The 25,476-nt window shown below is 35.3% G+C and overlaps 2 protein-coding genes across 2 annotated transcripts in view; one reads left to right on the top strand and one right to left on the bottom strand.

Moving 5' to 3' along the window:
• Nucleotides 1-2,892: 2,892 nt before the first annotated feature.
• LOC132205605 (mediator of RNA polymerase II transcription subunit 15-like) lies at nt 2,893-9,304 on the top strand. The gene is made up of 3 exons (XM_059634764.1): nt 2,893-2,999; nt 6,646-8,567; nt 8,636-9,304. Exons 1-3 carry the CDS (start codon nt 2,963-2,965, stop codon nt 8,702-8,704), a joined length of 2,028 nt encoding a protein of 675 aa, XP_059490747.1. The 5' UTR covers nt 2,893-2,962; the 3' UTR covers nt 8,705-9,304.
• Nucleotides 9,305-9,414: 110 nt separating this feature from the next.
• The window catches only part of LOC132205687 (uncharacterized), a 50,680-nt gene continuing 34,618 nt past the window's right edge, over nt 9,415-25,476 (bottom strand). The window contains exons 3-6 of the mRNA XM_059634939.1: nt 10,485-10,658; nt 10,173-10,321; nt 9,813-10,046; nt 9,415-9,760 (exon numbers count right to left, since the gene is read on the bottom strand). Of these exons, the coding sequence (XP_059490922.1) occupies nt 9,675-9,760; nt 9,813-10,046; nt 10,173-10,321; nt 10,485-10,658 (643 nt within the window). The 3' untranslated portion in view covers nt 9,415-9,674. The remainder of the gene's footprint in view (nt 9,761-9,812; nt 10,047-10,172; nt 10,322-10,484; nt 10,659-25,476) is intronic.

Genomic DNA, 25,476 nt, shown 5'->3' with positions numbered 1-25,476 from the left:
AGATCGAGTGTTATAATATTCAAACAACGTTTTCTTTGTGTGTAATTATTGTTATATAAATCGCGCGACAGGTTGATGTGTAGTAATTAATAATAACACACTTTCGATTGGGAAAAAAGAAATGTCACGTTCTTCAGTGTATCAACGAGATCTTTGAGAGGCACGAACAAACGAGTCCCCATACATGCACGCCGCGGTTGTAACTTAACAAAGGCGAAAATAAAAGTAAGGCCGCCGCGCGCAAGCTCTCGGTCAACCCGCGGCTGCACTTGCACTTTCAATACTGCAGTGTGCAATACTGCATTAAAACGATCTCGATCTCGTCTGACCACGTGCGGTGAAAATTTCATTATCAGGTTTAACAAGAGAAAAATAATGCGTTCAAGTGGTTCAACACAAGAGACGAATTAAATATTGTATATGAACTGGATTAACGAGATATTGAGTTACATTGAAGAGGTTCACACAAGGTCAAAAATTAGTAATTAATGTCATCAATGATTTAATTAACTAATATATATTTTTATTTTTATTAAAAAAAAAATATGACATTAATGCATTAATTATATTTTAATTTTTTACAGTAGGGAAAAACTAATTTAAATATCATTTTTATTATATTTTGAATAAAATAATATTTTGTAATGAAAAATTTGTACCGTTTTTTCTACATTGTTTTCGGCATGATTTTCGTACTAAATAATATGAAAATGCAAATAATTAGATAATCCTTTTAATTTATAATGCTTTTATAGTGCAAAATAGCTTATATATAAGATTATTGACTTTGATTGTTTGGAGAGAGGATCAGATTGAAATTAAAGCTTGAGTGAAACGTGCTTATCCTTTGTCTTTGGGAGATTGTTCATTGAATAAAAGCAATTTCATCAGCGAGGGTAAAAGCCTGTTTCTTCACTTGCATTAGGACGTTTCCGCAAGTGCCTAAATCTTTTCTCAAATTCTTTTCAATTGTCAACTCTCAGGTTAAGTTTCACTTGCAAGAGGTAGATAAATACAAAGTTAAATCCTCCAAATTTACAATTACCATTTGAAAAAGATGAGATTTCAATTCTGCTTCAAGAATTATGTTGCAGATAATTAATCAATTATGATAATGAAACTATTTTGTATTCTCAAAAGTTTTCTTTAGTTCAGCAGAAAATAATGAAAAATTATTTGTTTTTAATTTTTTTGTTCTAGTTTACAAATATTTTCTCTAAAATGCTTCCTGTTTAACGCATCTCTCATGTAGAGTCGTAAGTCGTAATCTTGTATTTAATAGATTTTCACTTTCAATCGTACATAATAGCGCAGGTCGCTCACAGACGCTCGTGTGCTTCATTCTTCCCATAATTGCAGCAAACTGACCGAGAGGAGGTCAGCTTTTGCCGCCTCACGCAGAGAAATGGACAATTTCTCTCAAACAAACATAGTGACGAATCAAGCATGATTTTGCACTCGTTTGAGCGAAATTAATTAATTAAATTGTCTTGTTAATTTGCTGCGTGTGCGTGCGAAAGTGTGCGCGGACTGTGCCTAACAAAAAAAAGTCGCCGATAATACATAGTGAAAGGGGAAATGCGAGCAGCAGTGCATTTTTCAGAGGTGCTGGGAATAACCGGATGAGAATTAATATTATATTATTTTGTTTTAGACAAAATCAGATCGCGACGCCGGCCCTGCCATAAAACTAGAGAAATCTTTTTTGTCTCACGTTAAATTATGTATGTGCATTTTAACAGCTCCATTAGAAAGACACCTTGCTGTTTTATTTTTTCTTGAAACTTTCCAACTTGTTGTACATACGCACTTTGTTTCTGGTTCGAGTCGTTAAAAGATGCGACGGAAATTTAAGTTATGAATTTTTATAAAGCTCTCTGTTGTTTTGTTTCAAAATGCGGATAAGGCTTTTGTTTACAAAGATGGCTTAATTATGCCTTTAAGGTTTGTGATATAATGAATTGTTCTATTTTAATAAATTTATAATCGTGGATTTCCCACGTTAGATTTCCATCCTTTGCTTATCTAACCATTAACGCCCAAATACAAATCGCAAAATTAAGTCTCAAATAGGCATTTTTAAAAGATTTCCCTCCATAGAAACATAAATATTGTAAAGAAAAGACACATTACTGATGGTAATTTTTTATACTTTTCGTCACTCTTTGTGCTAAACGAAATAATTGTTTTTCTTATTTTTTTATTTAAAAAAAACCACGCATGCGGATGGTACACACAAATATACAATTAATTTTTCTGAATTTTTGGATTGTTTTTACGATTTTAAATGAAAATAAAGTTAAACTCTATACATCTAAAATTTTATTTCAAAATATATTTTATATTATATATAAATTTAAAAATTAATTTCTAGCTAATTAAGAGAGTGAAACTGAGATTCATTCAAAGAAAAAAAAAATAAAAAAGAAAATAATAAGGGATTTTTAAAGAACATCAATTAAATAAATAAAATTAAAATAACCACACATAAAGTATTTTTAATAGAAATAAAGAATTGTTGAATTATTTCTGATTTTTAAATTTGAAACTCGATCATTTCTTCTGCTCGTCCATTCTCTGACATTTTAGAGGAATTTTGTAAACTTGCGGCTAGACATGCGATCGGCTGAGATAATTAGCGCCCGGCCTTTTATTGATGTTATTTGAAAGCCAATCAATCCCCTTAAGTATATTGCTCTGTGAACTGACCTCTGCGGATTGATCGTGTTCACGATTGAATGCATGCGGTTTATTCGCGCATTGCATATATTAGCATTTGCATTTATTGGGTCCTCTCACCGCCGAACGACCTATGCTGGCGACCGACATCCCCTCCTTGACTCGCAGGGTGCCGTGGCTGGAGAGACTAAAACTCTCTCCTTAAAAAGGTGAGGCGTGGAGCGCTGCGTTTCAGTAAAGTGGTGATCGCAGAGCCGGCTCAACCAGAGCTGTTCTCCCTACAATGGTGCTCAAGATTGCTTCACTCGTCCTACTCTGCGGTAAGTCGTCCTTAAAATTTAACTAGAGGCGTTTGACATCGCAATTTTTATTGCCAACCTATAACCGGCTTGGCTAAATACACTAAAAATTAGATCAAATTCTTGCAACTTTCAATAAAATTATAGAGTAAAAGTGAAAATTAAGAGCTTTCAATTATTTCAACGATTGAATTTCGGGCGCTCATCAATGGAGTTACGAGATCATCAGATCATGAAAGTATACGTGGGATGATTAAACTACTTGTTAAGTTTTTCACTACTTTCTTTTTCATAAGCCTCATTTGCTCAATAATTTACAATTAGCGTGGACGGTTAACTTTCGCAGATCAGAATTCCGGTCCTTGTTTTAAACCTTGTTCCGTTCTCCTTATTCTTCAGCTCCATTGCACAAGCTAAATTTTAGGACAAAGTTTAAATAATATGTATATATCTATTAACAGCTACATAAAGTTTCAATTCTGTAAATTATAAAATAAATTTACAATGTTGAAAAAGTATCTTTTAAAATAGTCTACTTTGTAGGCTAAAAATTAGGTTTGAAAAAGTCCCGTGCAGTCTTTTTTTAAGCCAAAGTCTCAGAAATTTTTAAAAAAGTCTCGGTAGATATTTTCTAAAATTCCAAACTCTACAAAATGGGCAATAAAAAAGCTGAACGTAGTAATAAGAAAAAACTAAAAAAAAAGTCTTTTCCCTTTACCTGAATGAACTTTGGGTCGTTTTGTTAAAAAAATCAAAAAGATTTTTCACCAGTATATTTAAAGTTTGAAAGAAATTTTCCTATATAACGGTGAAATATAAAACCCGCAAAAATGTAATTTAGATATAATTTTACTTAAAAGTTTCCTTGTATTTTTCTCCTAATTGGGCGTGATGATCGAAGTAATTAAAAAGCACTTCAGACTTCGCCTTTTGCAATACCATCTTCTCATTGTTGCTTCACATAATTAGTGGGTAAAAATTATTTCTCCGTGTTTCTAATCAGCCACAAATATCAACAGCCGCCGGCGAAACTGCGGTAACTTTTCCAACTGGGTTTGAATTTCAAAAAAATTAGCAATCAAAACAAAGAAAGGATCGATCATCAATATGGGGGTCAAGAATCTGACACTGAAATAGAAAGCGCATGCAAAACCCGGTCGGAAACTAAGACGTCACACACACACACTCACTCAAAAATTGCACAATCGGAATGGAAATAAATTAAATTGACGCACCGGCGTGCACTAGAAAGAACGGGAGCACAGATAAGTAAAGCACTGCAGCTGGGATTGAGTTTCCACGTGTGGAGTCGAGTGACCCATGGTTGCGGGTGTAGTTATATGGGTGGAGTCGCCCGAGAAAAATTAGCCTGGCGCTGCTGCCAGTGAAAGTACATCTTACGTTATATTCTCAGCTTTGCCTATTATCCAACACCACGTTGTGACCGTGCTGATTAATATTGTTCCTGGCCTCACGACTTCCACAAAGCGCTGCCAATTTCGCACAAAAGTATTCAACGAGCTTTCATGTGTTACCTTCGAAGGGAGAGAGGCGGATGCGCAATCAGTTCTCTTTTTTTATTGCAATTTTACGGCACTACGAGTAATTTATGGAAATTTATGACAATTTCACACACAATTTTGGGGTTTTAAAATTTGAATCTCTGTTTTTTAACGACTTCTTTGAAAGTGCAGAAGACTTAATAATAAACCTTGGCGAGGATAATTTTTAATGGGGGTACGAATTGCGAATTTAATTACGGTTTAGAAAGGAAAAGCAAATCTGAATAGGGGATTGAGAAATGCAACTGTGTTGGATGCACTTGTTTGTGGTTTTCATTGTTGTTTTATGTAAGAAAAGGGAGAACAAAACCGTGACTTTTGCAATCACTTCAATCTCCTTTTGGAGTTTAATTTCATTACTATACTTGAAAGGTTTAAGGAAACGGGATAAATGTTCAATGGAATCAAATTTATTTGCTAAAAATTCGAGAAGAAATGTGAAACTATTTTGGTAAAAAATAAATAAAAACGCAAAATAAAAAATTATTCATAAAAATAAACCAAAAGATAGACACACCATTGTTTTGCGACTGAAAAAATTAAACCAGGTTAATATTCTCTTACGAAAGTTCCACTAAAAACTCCTTAGTCCTTATTGCAAGGAAAATTTTATTCAGACACGGCTTCTTTCTTGCTCAACAGGGCGTCTCTACTTGAAAAATTAGGCATACCAATTAATCTCAAGATCAGCTTGGATTAATTCTATGTTTTAATCTGGTTTAATTCCGAGCTATTTTTTTTTATGAAAATTTCAACACAATATCAATTTATTTTCTCCTTTCTGTAGATTAATTAATTTTTATCCACTTGCATTCGAATTCGCTGCTGATCTGCGAATGCTAATTCTCTAAAAATAAATTGCCCTGCTTTTTAAGTACCGCGTCAATTAATTTTGCAACATTTTTGGCACGAGCCCCAGTTGCATGGCTAACAAGCCGGTCTTGTCAGGTCTCCTTTTGGCAGACGCGGAAATTCAGGACACCTTTTAATGAGGGACAGGTCTTTCCGGTCTACGTGGCTGCTTCTCTTGTCGGTTCAATAATCTCTCTGCATAAAATTTATTAAACTGCGTTTTGAGCAAATCTTGAGCCGCATCTAACGCCGCGACTAATAAACTAGTGTGACCACATGTCTAGCAGTCTTTCAGAGAAAGTGAATCCTTCCGTCGCCTCCGCCGAGAGATTTATAATTTGATGAATATCCCCTCAGATTCTGCCTCATCCGCACCGAAATCAGAGTCAAGGCGATCGACCGACCGGCCGGCCGGTCGATGAAGCAGTGAGAGTAACACAGTGAAAGTGCTTTGGAGGAAAGTGCAGTTTATCTGTACCAGAGCCTAAGGCGCTTTCGCAGCCGATTTACCAGCATCTATAATTATTATCATTATATAATGGCGGCGCCTAGTGAGCTAACAAGTGATGCGAGTGGGCATAATTTGAGCAGATGAGACGCCGAATTTCTATTATTTGGCTTTCACCATACCGCACGCTCAAATACAAAAAGCAATTCTTTTACGAACCGTTGTTTTATTGGTTTGATAATGAAATTTTTCGTGACGCCCGGCGGGAGATAAAATATATAATATGCAGGCTGCCAATTATAAAAGTTTTACGCATCTTGGGAGCGCATCAAATGCGCCCAATAAAAAGGAAACTTTGGCTCAGACGCACCCAATTGTGACTGATTACCATGTAATAAGTTTTAATAAGCGCCGAAGCGCGCTTTTTCGCTCCACGCTAAATCCATAACACGTGAAATTCGCTATATGACCGTGAAAGTTGCAAGAAAAACTCAAATTAGCGATATTTTAAAATGAAACGTCAAATTTGAAAAAAACTAAAAAAAATTTTTGTAAAATTAATATTTTTAAATACAAATTAAATAAATTGTAATAATTATGACAAAAATATCTGTCAGTTACACTACATATTGCCGTTTATAATTAGTTTATAATTTATTAAATTTTCTTAATAAGAAAACTTTGTGTTTCTTAGAAATTATTACTGTGAAGCATTTAAAATAACAAATTATAATTTTTAAACCATTTTTTGGCACTTTTTCAATTTACATTAATTTTTTTGTATTAATTTTATTCAATTTTTCAGGTTGCATAGCCGCTGCCAAGGAAGCTGACACTCAGCATAAGAGGCAAACGTACTACCAAGGAACACCACAGGCGAGTCGCTACCTGTCCGGCGATGCCTATCAGCAGCACCAACAACGGTTGAGCGCCTCCCTGACACAGGAGCAGGACGAGGCTGTGCAAGCCCAACTTGAGGCTGAGTTGCGTCGTGATGCCCTCACCAATGCAAAGAGTGCTGCCGAAAGTTTCAAAGAGTCTTACAGACAGAGCCGCGTCCAGCAGCAGCAGCCTCAGTTTTACCAGCAGCAGCAACAAAGGGCGGCCTATGCCCCAACCCCCGCCTCCCCCCAACATGTCCAGCAGCAGCACCCGCTGGTGTACGAGCAGCAGGAACAGCAACCTGCCCAACAGCAAAGGGTAGCCTACGCTCCCACCCCTGCTGCCCCCCAACAGCAGGACTACCAATCCATCAGGGCCCTGTACCAAAATCCTCAGGCCGTCCAAAGAATCCAAGCCCCCACATCGCAGGCCTCCCTTCAGGCCTATCAGGCGCACGCCCAGCTGGCCGAAGAGGCGGCTAAGGCCTTCCAGGAAGCCCTCCAGCAGCAGAGCGGCCGCCAGCAGAAGAGACCGCGAATCCAAAGCCCGCAGTACATTCTGGAGCAGCAACATTCCTTTGTTGTTCCGCAAAGTCCTCCTCAGCAGACCGCAGAACAATACAACTTGGCCGCCGTCCAGCAGGCGTATCAGCAGATCGAGCAGCAGCAGCGCAAGGCCACCGACGAAATTCACGCCCAGGAGGCCAGACCAACTGTCCAGGCCGCCCCTCAGGAGTACACCGAGGAACCCACCTTTGGCTACAACGTTGGTGACGGTCCTGCTGACTACGAACCGGCCCGCCAGAGAGGCCAAACCAAGTACCAGCAGAAGAACCAGCAGGACGCTGTCGAGATCAAGCAGTCTCGCCGGCCTAGCCCTGTCCGGAACCGTCCGGTCGTCAGCCAGACCTATCAGGCCGAAGCTCCCAGAGCTCCTGCTTACCAGACTGAATATGTCCAACCTACCAAAGCTGCCCCGGCACCTGTTCCGGCCTACCAGCCTGTGCAATACGAGGCCCCTAAGACTGAAGAGCAAGTCCCTTATGAAATAGTCCAGAACTTCCAGCCACAAACCACTCAAGAGTCCATCATTCCCACTTACCAGCCTGTCCAGGAAATTCATAGGGCCCCAGTTAGACAGCCTGCCCAAATCCCCACAGCCGTTCCTATTCCTGCCCAGCCAACTTTCCTGCCAACCCCTACTCCTCCTGTCGTCCGAATCGCTCCTCCGGCTAGGGTGGCCCCCACTCGCATTTCCGCCCCCACCCCTGCCCCGATCCAGTCTCAAGCTCCAGCTAGGGCTGCACCTGCAGCTCCTGTCCGAATTCCGGCAGCCCCAGTTCAACTTCAGTCCACGCCTGTTCAAATCCCAGCAACCCCTGTCCAGTACGCCGCTCCCGCCAGAGTTGCTGCCCCCGCCAGAATTGCCGCCCCCTCTCCCTCAGAAGATGTTGACGGAAAGTTGGTCAATCTTGATTTGGACCTTTTGCGCTCATTGTACCAAGCGGCCGAAACTCTGGCCCAGAAGCAGAAGGACGAAGTTGGTCCTATTTCGGAAAACGACCTGATTAAGGCTTTGCTTGAGCAGGGCAAGCGTGAGCAGCAGGTTGCAGAGCAGCTGAAGAAGGCTGCCAAGGCGGAGCCGGAGCAACCCAAAGTGGAGGTGGTGAGAATCCCTAAAGCTCAAGATCAACGGCCAATCACCCAGGAAGAGCTCCAGGCGCTGATCGCTGCCGGCTACGACATCACTCCCCTCGAGGAGGAACCGACTCCTAAGAACGCTGACCCCATCAAACAACAGTACCTGAGACAAGCGGAATTCCTCGAGAGACAAGCTATTTACAGGGTATGAAATAAAAGATAATTAAAATTTTGATCAAATATATCAGTGAAATTAATTTTTTTCTATTTTAGTCTCAAAAACAAAATTCAAGAAGAGCGCGTGACGACAAAGCTGTGCAGGATGAGGTTGCCACTGATTAGAAGTCCAGACAGATCCTAACTAATTTAAGGTTTTATTGTGTTGCATTTGATGAGAAAAAGTGATTTCCTTGTAAATAAAATCAAATTTTATTTTGCCATAGCACATATAATTGATGACACTTTTCATACTTTTAATATTGCTAATATATGTACTGTATATATAAAAAAAAAATGAAAGAAAGAAGTGCAACCATAATAAAATTGTTTTTTCTGAGTTTCTTAAATTCTTGATAGTTGTTGTGAAATGAAAGTGAAAATGAAAATTTATAAAAATAACTAGAGTTTCATTATTTAATAAAAGCCACAAAAAATCTCCATAATTGTCATGGGCCTGGTGGAGGTTAAAAAAAAATAGACACTGTTGCAGCGATCATTATTTCAATTAAATATGCAAAGTTCACCGCTCCCGGTGACCTCTGATGGGCCACCTCCAGTTACAGGGTTGAACAGGAGGACCCTCGGCTCGGCTCGGCGCACCTGTCCTCTGCTAATTGAGTCGCCTCTTTCCTCCATGAAAAAAGCCTTCTCCCCGGCCCCCTTTCTCTATCAAAAATCATTAATATTAAACTTCATGTTTTTATAAAACAAAATGCTTGGCTCAAAAATAAATATTAAATCTCATAAGGTAAATTTTATTTTTTAATTCTGCTGATGCATGACCATTTTTTAATTGTATACAATTATCTATCAGAGATAAGGAAGCCCAATAAACAAATTCACGTTCACACAGTCTACGAGTCTAGTTAAATTTTTGGCGCTTGTTCTACAGGGCACCTTCTCTAAGCTTCAATTCAGTTTGCTTGAAGCTAAGAGCGTCTGCTTTTTCTCTTCAGCTCATTGGCTGCGAGAATTCCACTGTTGAAGTTCAGCAAGTCATTCTGGCGCTGCACTTCCAAGGCTGTCTCCTGAAGTTGGGCAGCAGTCAAGGTAGCCTCCATCTGGACGCTCTGCCGTTGAGTCTCCAGTGCACTTAAACAGCAGCAGACTCTTCCATTGCTGTGATAAGAGCTTTTGCTCTAAGGTGCTTGATGATTTTCTCAATCAAAAGACCCTTTTCTGAAATTGATAAATTTCCGTAATAAATTTAAAATTATAAATTTAGAATTACCTTCATCATGGTCAAAATCAATGCCCAAGGAAGTCGCAAACACAAATGCAAATGTTGGTGGGACTACAGAGCGGATTGAGTGGATTCCCTCCGTCAGGGGCTGATGATAAGGGCTTTTTGTGAAGTCTATTATCATGCTGAGGCGCTGAGAGCAATCGTCCAAGCTCAGAATAATATAATCATCGCAATTTCTGACCACAGCATTAATTGCAGGCTTGAGAACGCCATTCACGTCTAAAAACATGACAAAAAATAATTATTAATTACCAATTTAAGTTACTTTACAAATTTTTTGAAAATAATTAGAAATATACAATTAATGTTATTAAAATGAAAACATATTGTACGGAAAAAATTTACTGTCTTTGAAGTTGACGGATATGGCCTTCAGAGCAGTAATTAACGTGGCCCAATTTGGATGCATCTTCAGCCAAATTTCACAAAAATCCTTTTTGATGAAAGCGTCGAGGAGGTTGTCGTCCAATTTGTCAAACAGTTTCAAATAAGACCTAATTGTATGAACGATCATAAAATTTATAGTTCCAGTTTGTTAAAAAGAAATTTTAAATATCTCTTTAATTACTAAAATGGCATTTAAGTATAAAAATAATGCTTAAAATGTTTTATAATTAGAGTGCGTTTTTAAAATCGAATTTCCTCATTTTTACTCACTTTGTCTCGTTCCATTCCATCACATCTGGCTTTGTGCTGGAGTTAACCGCGAGGGAAGATCTGATCGAGTGTGGCGTAAGTTCGGTTGATGCAAATTTCTCCAAGAGCGTGTCCAATATGTCTTGAACCTTTTTTGCTTCCTGGGCTGCTTCAGCTACTCTTTGAGACGCTTTCCTGTAACTTTTTTACATCAGAAATGCTGATGGAAGACATTTTAACGGATTTTCTCGATATACTTTTGTAAGATGAACGTTGCCGAATTTCAAATAATATGCAACAATTGAAACACAACAAACAAGAGGACTGGTGATAGAAAATAAAATATAAAAAAATGCATGCTATAGTTTAAATGTGCCGATTGTTGTCCGCTCTAGAAAAAAGGCGCCCTTCGGAGAAACTACTGCTAAAAATATTGCCTCATCAATTAATTATGTTCAAAATTTTACGGTTTGCATAGAAAAGTTATGGCGAGCAGAAAAAAAGGTTTGCTTGACCTTTTTGACCCACTGACACTGCTCCATGTAAAGGAGTACTTTTGACCCCTCCAGATTACAACAATGAAACATTTTGAACAAATTAAAGTATTTAAATTTTCAGAACCATCCTTTAATCCTAAATGTGTACCTAATAAGGGCGAGAATGGCCCTTTCTAGAATTTATAATTTTTACTGCATATTTAGTGCAGTTTAATTTTGAGTTCAATGTTAAATTATTTTAGCCATTCTTTAGCAGTTAACACATTACGCCCTGCGCCTCCACAAATGTTGATAAATGTCTAACTTTTGCCCTATATTTTTAACTATTTCTCTCATGTAATAATAAAAAAGCCACTAAATGCAGTCAAATAATACTGAATTGATTCAATTTCTTATAATCGTATACAAAAGGAGTCTTCTGGAATCCACAAAGAATTGCGCGACTATTTTCTCATATTTTTTTAAATTTCCAATTTATATTTTTCTGCCATTTTGCCGTAATAATTGTTATTAATTTTAATTGTTTATCTGCTAATTGACCTTAAACAACACAATAATTCTCATTCCTCTGCTATTTTATCAATGGAAATAGCCTGCCACATTATTTTGTAAACGACCGATTGAAAAACAAAAATATTTACCTGGAAAATTCAAATTATCTGCAATAAAATATTACATTTTTTGGATTTATTCAATTTATTTGTTACTAGGACAAAACATTGGCAATGTAAATATTATTTCCACATGATCAATTATCAATTGAATTTTATATAAAATTTGTTTGAATCCGTAAACATTACATTTTACAATTCACGTTTCACTCAGCTGGAGACTGAAACGCCTGGATGAAGAAATATATGCAATACGCTATGCACTTATGTAGGTCCGGTTGCCTACGTGTTGATTTTAAAACGCACTCTTATTCTGTATGCCAGAATTAAGCGGCTTATTGTCAGGTAAGCAAAGCATATATTCAAAAAGCTTTGCCAATTCATTTGAAAGTCTCGAGCATTTCATTCCACTCCCAAACATTCTTTTCAATAAAGTTTCCTTTCTCAACAGAAAAAAATCCCTGTCTTTGATTGGCGGCGCAACGCTTGAAAAAATAAAATAAAAAACATGACCGATCTTAAAATAATTTAAAAGGAAAATTCAGAGTTATTTATTTCTGCTTGTTCGCACAATGCATTTTAACGATATATAATTGTCGGTGACTTTACGACGCTTATTGTGGGAGGAGCCGGAGGGCTTCGACACGAAACTGGACGTGTTTGATCAAGGTCTGTGACTAACAGCGGGAGAGGTGAGAGATCAAATGGAATCGGCAGCCTTGCCAAGGCAGTTTCCCTTTCAGCATCGAATTACTCCCGATAGACGAATCCATTGGACGAAAATTATTATTTAATCCAGCTCCACCCTTTTCAGTATTTTTTCATAACATGCAAACCTTTCCCGACCTCGAATAATTGATTTGTCTTGTCCGCAGCACGCGACCTGTGTAAAATGCAAAATAAAATAAAAAATAAACGAGAAACAATGGATTAGATAATTTTGGCGCAAGGAAAGATTACGTTGCGCTCCAAGTTAAATCAGAGCTAGGCGCCGTCGACTACGCCCTGGCCATTCACCTTGGCATAGAGATTGGCAGGCGAAATAAACATACACTTTTAATAAACCTCTGAACTGCGTTCCAGATCAAATCGTAAATTATTAATAATCTCCACAACGGAGTCGGCGCTAAATTGTTTTTGGACCAATAATTTCGGCATTGGTGCGGCAAATTGGCTTCAAGTGTGTTGTGCGTCATGCTTTTGGAATTGCTGCTGTTAATATACAAGTCCGCCTATAATCACTTTGGCCTAATTAAAAGAATCTCCATCTCGACGAAATTAGCACTTTTTTAAGTGAGAAAGTGAGAGTTAAATGTGAAAATAATTAACTACTCGAAAAAAAATCTGATTTATGTTTTTTCCTAAAAATTTACAAATTAAATTTTTTATGGCTTTAAAATCCAGTCCAATTAAACTACAAAAATAACTTTATTAAAATTTACAAAATTTCATTCTTTCTTGTTTACCAGACAATCAAATATTTATCAAAAGAGAATAATAATTTGAAAATAATATAAAAAAAATGTCAAAAACACGTATCTGTATCAATATTTGAATACTTGGAAATGCTTACAGAGACTTTAAATTACGCTAAAATAAATTTAGCAATCAAAAACGGAAAATCCCTTTTGCATGGTAATTATAAATTCTCTCCAGCATCAATACAGGACATTTGGTATAGATAATGATTTCACCTTTAAGTTAAAAGCTTACAAAATAGTTTTTTTTTCCAGTTCTGCTGCAAAAAATAAGGCGACCTAATCACTTCTCATTTGAGAACAAGAAGAATTATGTGTTTTGTTGCGAGAACAATGAAGCACTAAATTTTACAGGTACGAAGCAGAAAGTTTGTACATTATTTTGAGAAAAACCAGCAATTCCGCATATCTGCAAAACCTCGGGCAATCAAACAACGAACACTCTTTTGCTGAAAAGCTTTTACTTGGTTGCGCCAACTCGGAATCAAAACACGGCATCTTCTCTGGTTTCATAACTGGAGCTATTCTTGACGAGAGCGAGAGATAATTTTTCTCAATCAAGAATGCATTCAGCAATTCGATCCGCAGAAGCTCTATTATTTTGTAGAACTCCCTGACACGTATTCTGCTCTCGCACGCCATATATTATTCAATAGCACAGAGCCCTAGCTTTTTTCCCTCCAGCAGTTGTTGTTTTTATTCGGCTCGTATAACTCGGCTAATCCAGTTCGGAGGATCCAAGGGCGACTCTCTGATTATGTTATCCTTTCGCCGAGCATCGGCAGAGATAATTTATAATTTATTAATAACTAATTTGTAGGAATTAATGACGAGGCGGCGATTATTAAGAGCAGGTAATTTTGTAATTGGAGCAATTCAATCACGATGAAAGGTGGAATTTGTGGCGTTTATTTTACATGACAGACGCGCCGAGCCGTTAGTTAATTGCATGAAGCGTGCAATTAGAATTAATACAGTAAATTTTGTAAATTTAATTTGCATGGAACGATTTGATGAAATTTGAAATTAAAACTTATTTAATTTAATAATTTTAATAATAAAAATTTTTGTTTGATCAACAGATAAAAATTGTGAATTATTTTTAGATTTGGTAATTGAAGTCCGTGGACCTTTTCTAGTTAAACAAGAAAATTCATATCATTTTTATTGATTTTTATCACCTTTGAAATTTAAATTTGGCATTGATTTCAATTTTTCAGTTACTCATTGTCTTTGGCATCATTTGAGTATATTATTTATATAAATAAAAAAGCAATGTTGTAAAAAGCAATAAAAGTTGGCTATTATTGAATAAAATTTTTGGTTAATTCATTTTCATATCTTATTAACTCTTACTTAACTACTGACGCACCCCATAAATCACATCCAATCATTTTCAGTTCAATTTCTCTTTGCAAACAAAGCACTTATTCTCTCGTAACACTAAATGATCGCAGCCTCCAAGTCATACCTGCTTATTTTGATAACCCTGCCGTAATATATGATATTATAATAATAAAACGAAAGTCATATGCATGGAGAGAACAAACACGTCTGAGGTGACTTGCATCAATCAGGTCTCTCTCGTAATTTATTACACAAGCACTCTGCTCTCGTATATGCACATATATAAATATAATATTGAACCTGCTCGTTTCGGAGATGCGAAAGATAAGCGGCAGCTCTCGCACAGCAAAACACAGCTCCAATGTGTGTACGATTGAAAACTCGAAAATATCCGACTCGATTGCGGCTAACCACTGAAACTGCAGCTTTCAACGCGAGCTCCAAGATTCCCAGCAGTTTGGTTTAAAGTGAGATAGGAAATCTCCATTACTTTGTTATGAATCAAAAGCATTTTTTCCCTTCAATAAGGCAGGTCATTTGTTAAGGTAAAAATAATTTTATTGAAAATTATGAGAATTATGTATTTTGAAGGAAAACAAACTGCACTTCAATTATAAATTTCTAAGCAAATGCTCTAATTTTAAATTTAAAATGCCACATCAGTTATAAATTTTTTATCAACATTTTCCTAGCCACGCGGCCTAGATTTTCTTTTGCCAAAAAGCGTTTAGAAAGAGTTTTTTTTTTAAATGAGAACACGCAGCAGGTTTTCTGGCCAAAAAGGCTTTTTGCCCACAACATGTAAAATTATAATCCAAATAACAACGCATTGGGTATTTATTTGAACAACAGTAATTACATCTCTTCAGAGCAGATAATCGATTTTTCGGCGTGTGAAAGTTGCAGAACGGGTTCGCCGCCGTAGGTCGGTTCAGTGTCAAAATGCAAAGAGCTAACCATAGTGGGTGGGTCAGCGCTCTTGTGTAACCGAAATGCTTTATTAATCTGTTGCGCCGGCTGGCCGGAGACTTATTTTTTATATTTCTGTCCGAGTGATGCAATTTATCCGATCAAATGCATGAGTTATCGGATACGTCTTTTATTATTCCATCCCAGGTGCTTTATTGTTGCATCTTGGTGAATAATTTTTGTATGCATGTTGCCGCGAGGCGCTTTTCTATTTTCACAAGTACTTGCGAACAGAGAATGACTGTAATGATCTCATTGGCTCTTTGTTGTTGTGAATTGTTGGGTGCGTCTTTGCTTTGTGCCAGAGCGATTTCTTTTCCTGCGCAGACCGAATTAATTGTGGTCACGCTGGTTAAGCTTTTGTACAACAATTTTAATCGGTCTGCTTTAATGGTCTTTACCGAGACTAGAGGTACTTCAATCGCGTTTTGCAACTCCACCGCAAATGAGTGCAGCATTACAATAATCAAGAGTCGTAAAAATGAGCGTTTTTCTTTTAAATTCTATATCAAAGGGCACAGGCTATTAAGACAAGTTTGTCTTGGCCTGATAAAAAATAATAAATATTATTTAGATTAAAATTATTTTAAACTGGATTTATATTTGTTAAAAAATTCAATCTTTCAGAATTCCATAAAATCGTTGTTATAAAAAATTTATATATTATATTCCATACAATTTTATGCATTACAGCAGCTAGGATTTATTAACTAATGAGCTTTATTCTGCACATTTGCATTGAAATCCTTACAATATTTATTAAAAATAAAATTGCTATTTTATTTTATAAGCAACCCATTTTATAATAAACAATTTTTAAAAATTATTCAATATTCATGAAAAATCTCTAAATAAAATTATTAAATTTTATCATTACATATTATTTAAATTAATAAATAATTATAATAAATGTAACATAAAAAATAACTTGTAAAAATATGTGCTAATGCAATTATAAGGTTTTGTGGGTTAAAATTTTATTGACAAATGGATGCAAAATTCTTTTGGTGAACGTCTATAACATCACGTGCAACTTGACGGTCACCTGGCCTTTACTTTTCTCCCAGGCATAGCCTTAAAGGGAAATCGATCAACAATTTTGACACTCATTACACTCCGCATTTGGCTACGGAGCGAGAGACTGGCGGCGTGGCCGGTTTAATCAAATCTACATTAAGAATGCCTCTCTGAATATTTTTAGGCTCGCGAATAAAAAGTAGTGGGCTTGAATTACGGCTGTGGAAATGATTTAAGTAAAAGTTAAATGATTGTGAGTGAAATTATTTTTTATAACTATGAACCAGCTTTATTTGGCCATTGCACTCAATTTAATTAATGGTTCAGGTTGAAGAAATATTGCATGCGTGATTATGACGTTAAATGCACACAAATACATTTAAGTCGCCCTAATTACCTGGCGACTTGTGTTATGCAGCATCAGAACTTCTTAAAAGGTAAAAGTGTTTAAGCTTTTATTTAAAGCACGTTCATTGCCTTTTGAGCATAGCCCAATCTAATTTTTTTTATTCTGCTTTTATTCAAACCTGAACAAAAACTGCAAAAAGCCTGAGTGGAAAAAAACTTGACAGCAAAATGATATTCTTTTTCGTTAATTTTTCAAAGTGAAAGGACATTTTTTTTCAATTTAGCCTTTCTAATTCACTCCTTTTATTACTGATGCTCTATTGAAACCGCGAAGAAAAAAAATCCAACAAAAACATCACTGGAGAAAATAAATAAATTAGTCTAAAAATCTGCAACTTGTTTTAATGCTGATGAAATTTACTGCACGGAAGATAAAACTAAATACAGAGAGTTGTCAAACAGGATTTACTTTAATGTGGAAAATACGGCGGATCACCTTTCCACAAGGGCGTAACGAGATCGCCAATTATTTTCATCAAAATAAGCGATAATTCTCTGCAGTACGTGCCGAAAGACAGGCCAAACTGGAAATCCTGCCAATCGAGCTGCGAGATCGAATCTGGTCACCGTAGCTGCGCGACGATATGAGAGTGAATTTGGGCGTGGAGTTCAAAAACTGGATTCGGACCTAACCCTGACCCAAAAGTGCAAGGCAGCTCCTGGCCGAGTACAGAGGCGGAGGAAATTATTCGGTGCGAAAGTAATTGCGCCTCGAGGGTAATTAGACGGCAAATAATTCGACGCGTTTTGCATTGTTTGCGTGACAAGATTTGTTTGACTCGAGTACACAGTTTTCGTAACAAGGACAGATTTGCAAGTCAAAATGTGCACAAAAGCAGTGCGAAATAATATTTGTCGGCAAGAGTGAAATGTAAATTGCGTCACAACAAGTGATCCGAAGGTTAAGGAGTATAAAATGCACGCAGGTGCTGATTTAGATAAAATTTAGAGTAGAGAATCTAGAGTAAAAATAGCCTCTTACACAGCTTACAAATCATCATTGTTTTCATAATTGAGATAAATATTATTTTTGTTATGGAAATATAATTATTTGGTAATAAAAAACTGAATCTTTTGGCATCAATCTGTAATGGAATAATCTCTTGGTATTGTATCAAATAATTGATGTGTTCTACTTAAAGAACTAAATATTTTGATTTTTTTTTAATATCTATTAACATTGCAAAAATTCATTCTCAGAATCAATTATTGAGATCATGAATTAAAATAAATCATCATCTTAATAATATACCCAATTTAAATAAATAAATTATACATTCAGTAAAAAATGATAATTAAAATTATATTTGAATTTTAAATATTTACTTTATTCATTAAAGCAGTTAAATCATTGAATTATATTTCACTTTGTCTTCACAGTAAGTGTGTATATTAAAGCAGGATAAATTAAAAAAAAAAACAGATCTTCATTTAAATCAATCATATAAATTTGTAACAGCTTTTGTTGATCCCAATGGATTTAAAAAACCTTTAACTGCTGTCAGAGGAGCAGCACGAGCGAATAAACATAAATTATAATTATCCACGCAGCCAACGTGCCTGTGTGTAATTAAATAAATTAAAAGTAGAAACGTCCGGCTAATTGCAGGGCTAATATCTTAGCACCTAGTGATCATTTCGCAAGCCTCTGCGAATTACACGCAAAGATTGACTTCTGCCCCGATGGAAAAATTTATTCCGAGAAAGTCTGGATATTTGGACGACAGAGTTACCTTTCAGGTGGGGCGCTCGTTTGACTAATTGACCGCGTCTTTGCAAATATTACACTCGAATAATTGCCTTCAATTTGACGAGGTGCGTTGGACGAATTGTAATGAGTTTAATGAGCAAGCAAAAGTTATTTTTCCTTGTGCTAATTTCGAGAGTGAAATTAGCCAGCAACCTTAATTATATATGGAGTTTTGAGGCAATTATTTGAATTATCCCATTCAAAATTAATGAAGTAATGAAAAATTATGTTCTTTAAAGTAAGATAGTTGTGATTATTACTAATAATAATATAGTTTTCCTAAAAGTTACGAGATGGTAGTAAGAGTAAAATAAAATTATTCTTATTTCTAGCAAATAAATTCCTAAACTAAAATAATAATATTTCCTGCTAAAATTATAAAATTTTGCCGTTTTCATAATAATTTTAATTTTGTGCATAGCTAAATTGCATATGTACAATGATAGATTGTAAACTGATTTTTATTAACAATTTAATTACTTTTTTAATTGAAATCACCTACTGTCAAAATTAATGCATTAAAAATTGCTCAGAATAATAAGTTGATCTCAAATTTTCCCGACGATGTGTCAAAATAAGTCATAAAAAAATCAACATATTTAATTATTTTATTGAATAATTTGGAAAAAAAATAGAAATTTTGTATACAAATTGCAAATTGAGCTATTTATTGAAAGGAACCGCAGAAAACTTTTGATGTGATGCTTATTAATTTTGTTTCAGCCTTTTATCCAATTAGAGCTGTCGTCACTCTTCTAACAGAGAAATGATTAACTGCGATTTTCTCTCTCATTATTCGCACGATAGATCGATAGACACGCAAATATGCAACAATTTCCGGCACCGCTTTTAATAACACGTAAAGTCGTGAAAATCGTTTCGACAAGTAAAGGCGCGCCTCTTGAGCAACACAAAGAGGCATTAATTTCATTTTCTGATTGGACCGAATGTGCGGCGTACAATGCACACCATTATCGCATGTGTGTGTATTACATTATTTCGCACGCATGACTGCATCGCGGGCCGCGCAGACTCTCGGTGAAACACAAATGGAAATAAAAATTGCGGCGGCTCCTCCCACACGACAGAAAAGTTCGAAGCCCAAGAGAGTGAAAAGGAGAGTGCATTTGAATTCATCTCATTTGCGTAATAAGGAAAGAAACCTTTTATCATTACACACGTACACACACATCGGAATACCTGTTCTCTTTTACATAACATGTATAGCTGCAAAAGAGATACAACCCGATGATTTTTTTCTGTATGTGTGGAAATTACATGTTTTATTATTTAATATTTTGAGCCAAATTGGGTTACTTGGTGAAAAATGTAAATTGCAAGAAAATGAGGGACTTTTACTCTTTTGTTATGAAACGACTGGTGATCGACTCTCGTTTGTTTTTCCCGGACCTATTTGTCGTGATTTGCTCGTACTTGAAGTACCAAGTGTTGTGTATAATCAAGTTGGTCGTTTTTTTCTTCTGAATTTCATATGGATCATGCATCTTGTTACATCGACGATCGAATCCAGACTCGTATTTCACAGCTGCTGAAAGCGTGGGAATTGAACTCTGATTTAAAATGTTTTTTAGTCTGAAACTCACTGCCAGTGTTATAAAGCAATAGGAACATTTTAGCACCTTATTCTTGTAAACACAAAATGTATAGAAAAAGAATTATTTATGCGGATACATCATTTATTTTATGCATTATGATTTCAAATTTCAAAATATTTTCAAATAAACCAAAGAACAACCAAAGCCTAAAATTACAGACGAACAGATCGATTTCTCTAAAGTACATAAGTGGCAATGATGCTCATCAGACGAATAAATTTCTTTCAGAATATGAAAAGATAATAAATTTTACATCTTTGAAATGACTAAACTTTTCCAATTTATCGTATTCTATGTTTTGAGATTTTTTATGAATAATAATAGGATAAATAAAATAAATAATTACATTTTAAAAACTAAAATATTATATTTTAAATATTTATGGTAAAAATAATTAATAAAAAATTATTAAAACACGAATTTTAGCAAGTTTAGTTTCAATTATATTTCTTTTCTGGCGCTTGCCTTACTTTACTAACAAAAATCGGCTCAATCTTTAATGTTATATGTTATAAATAACCCTTAATGTCGATTGAAGGAGACAGTACCGTGACAAAGGTTGTCTGAATTACCCCAGCCTTCCTGCTTTGCTTTGCCGCAAAAAGTATTTTCGGAAGCTAAAGTGGTCCTCCATGAATAAATGAATTTTGAACTGATCCATCCAGAAATCAAGTATTTCAGGAGTTGGAAACCTTTGACTTAAAGGTCAATTTCAAGGTTTGTGTTAAGTGAAGAATAAAGTTTCAAGTCAAAACCTGCCACCAGCTAATTTATCTATTTGTGCGTGCTTTGGAAAAAAATTGTTGCCAAGTGAGTTTTTTTCGGCAAGGGCATTATAATTGATAAAACCGGCGAGGATTTATCGTTCTAGTTTCGCTCTCCGACAATAAAGTTTAACTTTCTACCTAGTTGAAATCCAAGTTGCTTGTTTTCGCCGTAAGGCCAGATGTTTTCAACTCCATTCATCTCCTAGTTATGTGCCCGGCGCATTATTTCAGCCCACCTTCCTCGGATGGAATTTTAGTACCACTTTTGATTTCTCTTCATGGTCTCAGCATTTTCTAGCCCTCTTTCCCTAGTTTTCGGCGAAAAATTGCAAAATTAATTAATTTTCAAAATTAAATCCAATAAATTAAATTATTTTCACATTTTCTGTTTTTATGATACACCTTTAGACGGATTTTTTTTAGGAATTTTGTATGCTAATGATTTGTGATTTCCACATTTTTTTACAGGTAAAGTATATTATTTCATTATTTGAGATTTGATTTTCCATAAATTCAAGAATAAACAATTGTTTCTTTCAGGTGAAATCAATTAAAAAAAAAAAAAAAAAAAAAAAGACAATTTGATTGACAATTTTGGATGGACCGGTTTTGTTGATCTTTAGACTGATATATCAAGTTGGAATTTGATATGGAACTTCCTATGAGAAAGTGATCACTTTTGCATTACATGGTGACTAAGCCAATAATCGGCGATTTCTATCCATGCAAAATCAGAGTGGGTTAATAAAAAATTGTTGTTTGCCTCAGGGCGATTATTTGATAAATTAAGGCAAAAGTTATAAAAACAAAAATTGCGTGTTGACAGGCGCCAGAAAATTAGAGAAACCAACACATTTCTATTGATTTATGGAGCTAATATTTTGCGTATATTTTATTGCTAATTAGCTAATTCGGTCGACCTCCCAAGCGTCCAGCATCATTAGAATATAAATCAACCAGAGACCTAAAAAGGCGTATTCTCACGCGATGATTTTTTTTTATCTAATTTTAAATTTCCTCAAAAAAATTAGCTTATATAGATAAATAATAATTATAAAGATAAGTTTTACGTTATTCATGCAGCTTAGTTAGATTGAAATCTTGTTATTGTAATATAAAACATTCTTAATAGTTAAGTCGCAGAAATCTTTAAAGAAAAATATGGGAATTCTTATGATAAATTAAAATAAATAAAGAATTTTATATCATACACAACTATATACTTGGATAATTATAAACTTGCTATAACCAGGTATAATTTTTTAAGTAATGATGACGTAATTAAAAGTTTAATTTATTTATGGAGAAGTTACGTTTTATATGTGATAGAAAACGTGTATTAAAATTTAAACTTTTAATTTACATTTTTATTTACCTTTTATATGTTCAAACTACGTGAATTGCACAAAATAGGCCGTAAAATCATGCATAACTTTATTTTGAAGGCTTTAAATATTTAATCCTCACTTTCATTGTCACCAGGACTGAACACAATAAACAAACACATTCTAGAAAATACTTCCCAAAGCCCACACCCTTTTATGAAACTGTCTGATTGCGTTCGTTACAATAAGGTGCCAACACAGATTTAGCCCCGAATAAAATTGGATTTTTATTGCTCTCGTTGCTTTGAATCGAGTCCCTGCCGCGTTTTATTTGAGGACCACCATAATTGAGACGATTATGCAACCTCTGCTGATGTGATTTTTACGACCAGTTGGCAACATATTTTTATCGGTCGCTGCTTCAGATTTCAAGGTACAACTTTTATCAACAAGGAATGCGTGAAAAATATCTGCAGTGGCCGGTCGGGAAACACCCACGAATTGTACACACACAAAAGGCCAAAACTGGAGCAGCGGTGAAACAACATTTCTTTCTCAAGGATGGCGTGCCAAGTTAATTTTTTGCATTATTCATTATCTTCATAATTAGTGCGAATTTAATCTGATTTTTTTCATGACCAGCAGGTGAAATTCAAATTATGGTGCCAATCGGAATAAAAATTCTAATAAAATTGCGAAACGTTGTAAATTTTATGATGCGGCCGAAAAGCTGCGTGCACGCCATTGAGATGGTCCAGTTCTCCTTCGGCGAAGTGACCGCGCCAAGATTTAGTGCCGTGCGGGATCGGGGCAGACGCTCGAGCGAGCGTCGTTGGCACTGCAGTGAGCGAGCGTGAGGATCACCTCCGTGGACCCGAATCTGGGTCACTTCGCGCGGCAGGCGTGCGAACATGAGGAAATTTTCAATGCAAATCCCGCCGCTTTTGTCAATATTTGTCGCATTGCGAGCACTTTGATTTGACTAAAAGTCATGAGAGTGAGAAGTAAAAGGTGTTGTGCAATTTGTTGAATAAAAAAAACCGACGTGAATCAAATTTTTTACGAACATAAATAAAATTTAAAAGTAAAAAATTTCAAATATTACAAAGATACCCTTATATTGATTTGAATTATTCTTTTTTTGGCAAATAAAATTTAAGTTTTGATTTATCTTGAAAAATATCATTGGAAACATATTGTCAAAATATTTTTACAGTTTAGAAACTTAATTAGCTACAGTTTTTTATTAAACCTTTCTACTGGAAAGGATGAAAACAGTGAAAAAAAAATTCGTTTTTCCACAATACCATACAAAAGATGGAAAACATGATTAATATATTTAAATTGCACGTTACTATGAAGAATAATATATACCAACAAAGAGTAATTGAATGAATAAATTGGTCATTTTGGCCAAGCGGAAGCTTTTATCCCTTGAATCCCAATCCATAAGATTGATGATTAAGGCCTTTTACGACAAAGAAGACGCATTAGCAAAATTGATTTCAGACCGAGGAAGCAGACGGGCTACTGACTTAAATTAATGGTCTGAAGTGCCACACTTGAACGTTTGCATTTTATCGGAATTTTTTTTTTTTTTTTTTTGAATTGTAGAAAGTTGGTAATAAAAGTATGGTTTGCAGCACCCAAAGCAGTTTGTCTCTGAAGGCGGGCGACGGCGACAAAAAGGTTAATTGGGGTCAATATGCGGCTTTCTTGTTAGACGCGATCAGTTCATATATTGTATAAAGAAAATAAGGAAATATACAAACAGCGTTAGACTTATTATACAATATTGGAAATTTGCTTAAATTTTAATTCTATAGTGCAATTTATTATAATTTGTTTTAATTAAAAATAAACATTTGATAAATATTATTAAAATGTTTTAATCTTTAGTAGATTATTCTTATTTTATGGACCATTTTTAATTTTTTTTAATCAATTATTAGCCATAATATTATTAATTAAAAATCAATAATGTGCATTAATACAGATGTCAACTAAAAATTACTGTTGAACTGTTATACATATTATTAATTTTGTGCAATAACATCTTCTCCAACTAATCAGTAGTTCTGTTGAAATGATTAATTAAAATATATGTATCCTCATTTGGTTCATTTTTACAAATTTATTTATGATTCGAGAAACACGATATTTGATAATAAATTAATAATATTATTTTGAATAATAAATCTTGACCGCGTTGAAATGGTGTATTTTATTAATAACAGCTAATTAAAATATAAGATGATAAAAAGATGTTATAAATTAGCCTAAAATAAAACATCAGCTAGGATTGAAAAAAGAACAAACCGCATTCAAAACATTCCAAAACTATAGTCATCATAGAGGATTTAAACAAAAGATTAAATATAAAATTTGTGTGTGCGTTTCAAAACGATTCAACAAAAGAGTTTCACACAAACACTGCGGCTTATTTACTTTAAGCGTAACTCGCCAGTAGTTCTTTTGATATTCAATTAATTGCCGCAATTATAATTGAATTAAATTCAAACAAGGGAGCCGTAATTGTATATGGAGAACGTCTTTTGAATTATAGTGCACTGAATCAAATGATCGCATTTACTTTTCGCTCGAATCCAACAACAGTGAAAGTACAAATTCTCTGCCACACACATTCGAAGAAAAGGCGGCGCATCTCTGCGCGCGCGAAAATCTAGCCGGCTCGATTGCAATGGAGGACTTTGATCGCTTGCGACATTCAATACATGCACACGTTCAAATTATGAATCGATTGAGTTGTCGCTCGTGCCGCTGCCGATCGCGCAAACAGAGACAATCGACAGATAAAACGCTTTCGGTTTATTATTGTCGAGGCGTAATTTGCATTCAAACGGCGCGAGAAGCAAGATTTCATATTTTGGAGTTCGTCCAAGAGTTTAATGAAATTGTGGTATGCAAATGAGGAAGCACATTGAGTGGAAGCTCGTTTCATCTTCCTACTCGTTTAGATACGGATACTTGGTTTTATAGCCAATTTGTGGTTGTTGGAGAATAAATTATGTGTAAATCTAAACTGGTGATTAAGTAATTATAAAATCAAATTTTACACTTGATGAGCATTAAACATATCATAAAAATGTGTTAGTTATTATTTAAAAAAAATCTCTGATTGTAAGTTTCAAATTACCTTCCAAGACGAAAATAAATTCAAAATTAATAAAATGCAACTATATAATTTCTGTGTTTATTAAATTGATT

This window comes from Neocloeon triangulifer, unplaced genomic scaffold, assembly GCF_031216515.1.
Source record: "Neocloeon triangulifer isolate White Clay Creek 2 clone unplaced genomic scaffold, ASM3121651v1 ptg000001l, whole genome shotgun sequence".
NCBI lineage: Eukaryota > Metazoa > Arthropoda > Insecta > Ephemeroptera > Baetidae > Neocloeon > Neocloeon triangulifer.
This window is presented reverse-complemented; position numbering and strand designations above follow the sequence as displayed.

Coding starts and splice junctions, on each gene's coding strand:
- LOC132205605 (XM_059634764.1), top strand. CDS start 2,963: ATGGTGCTCAAGATTGCTTCACTCGTCCTACTCTGCG. Junction 3,000..6,645: donor TTCACTCGTCCTACTCTGCG/GTAAGTCGTCCT, acceptor TCAATTTTTCAG/GTTGCATAGCCGCTGCCAAG. Junction 8,568..8,635: donor AGAGACAAGCTATTTACAGG/GTATGAAATAAA, acceptor TTTCTATTTTAG/TCTCAAAAACAAAATTCAAG.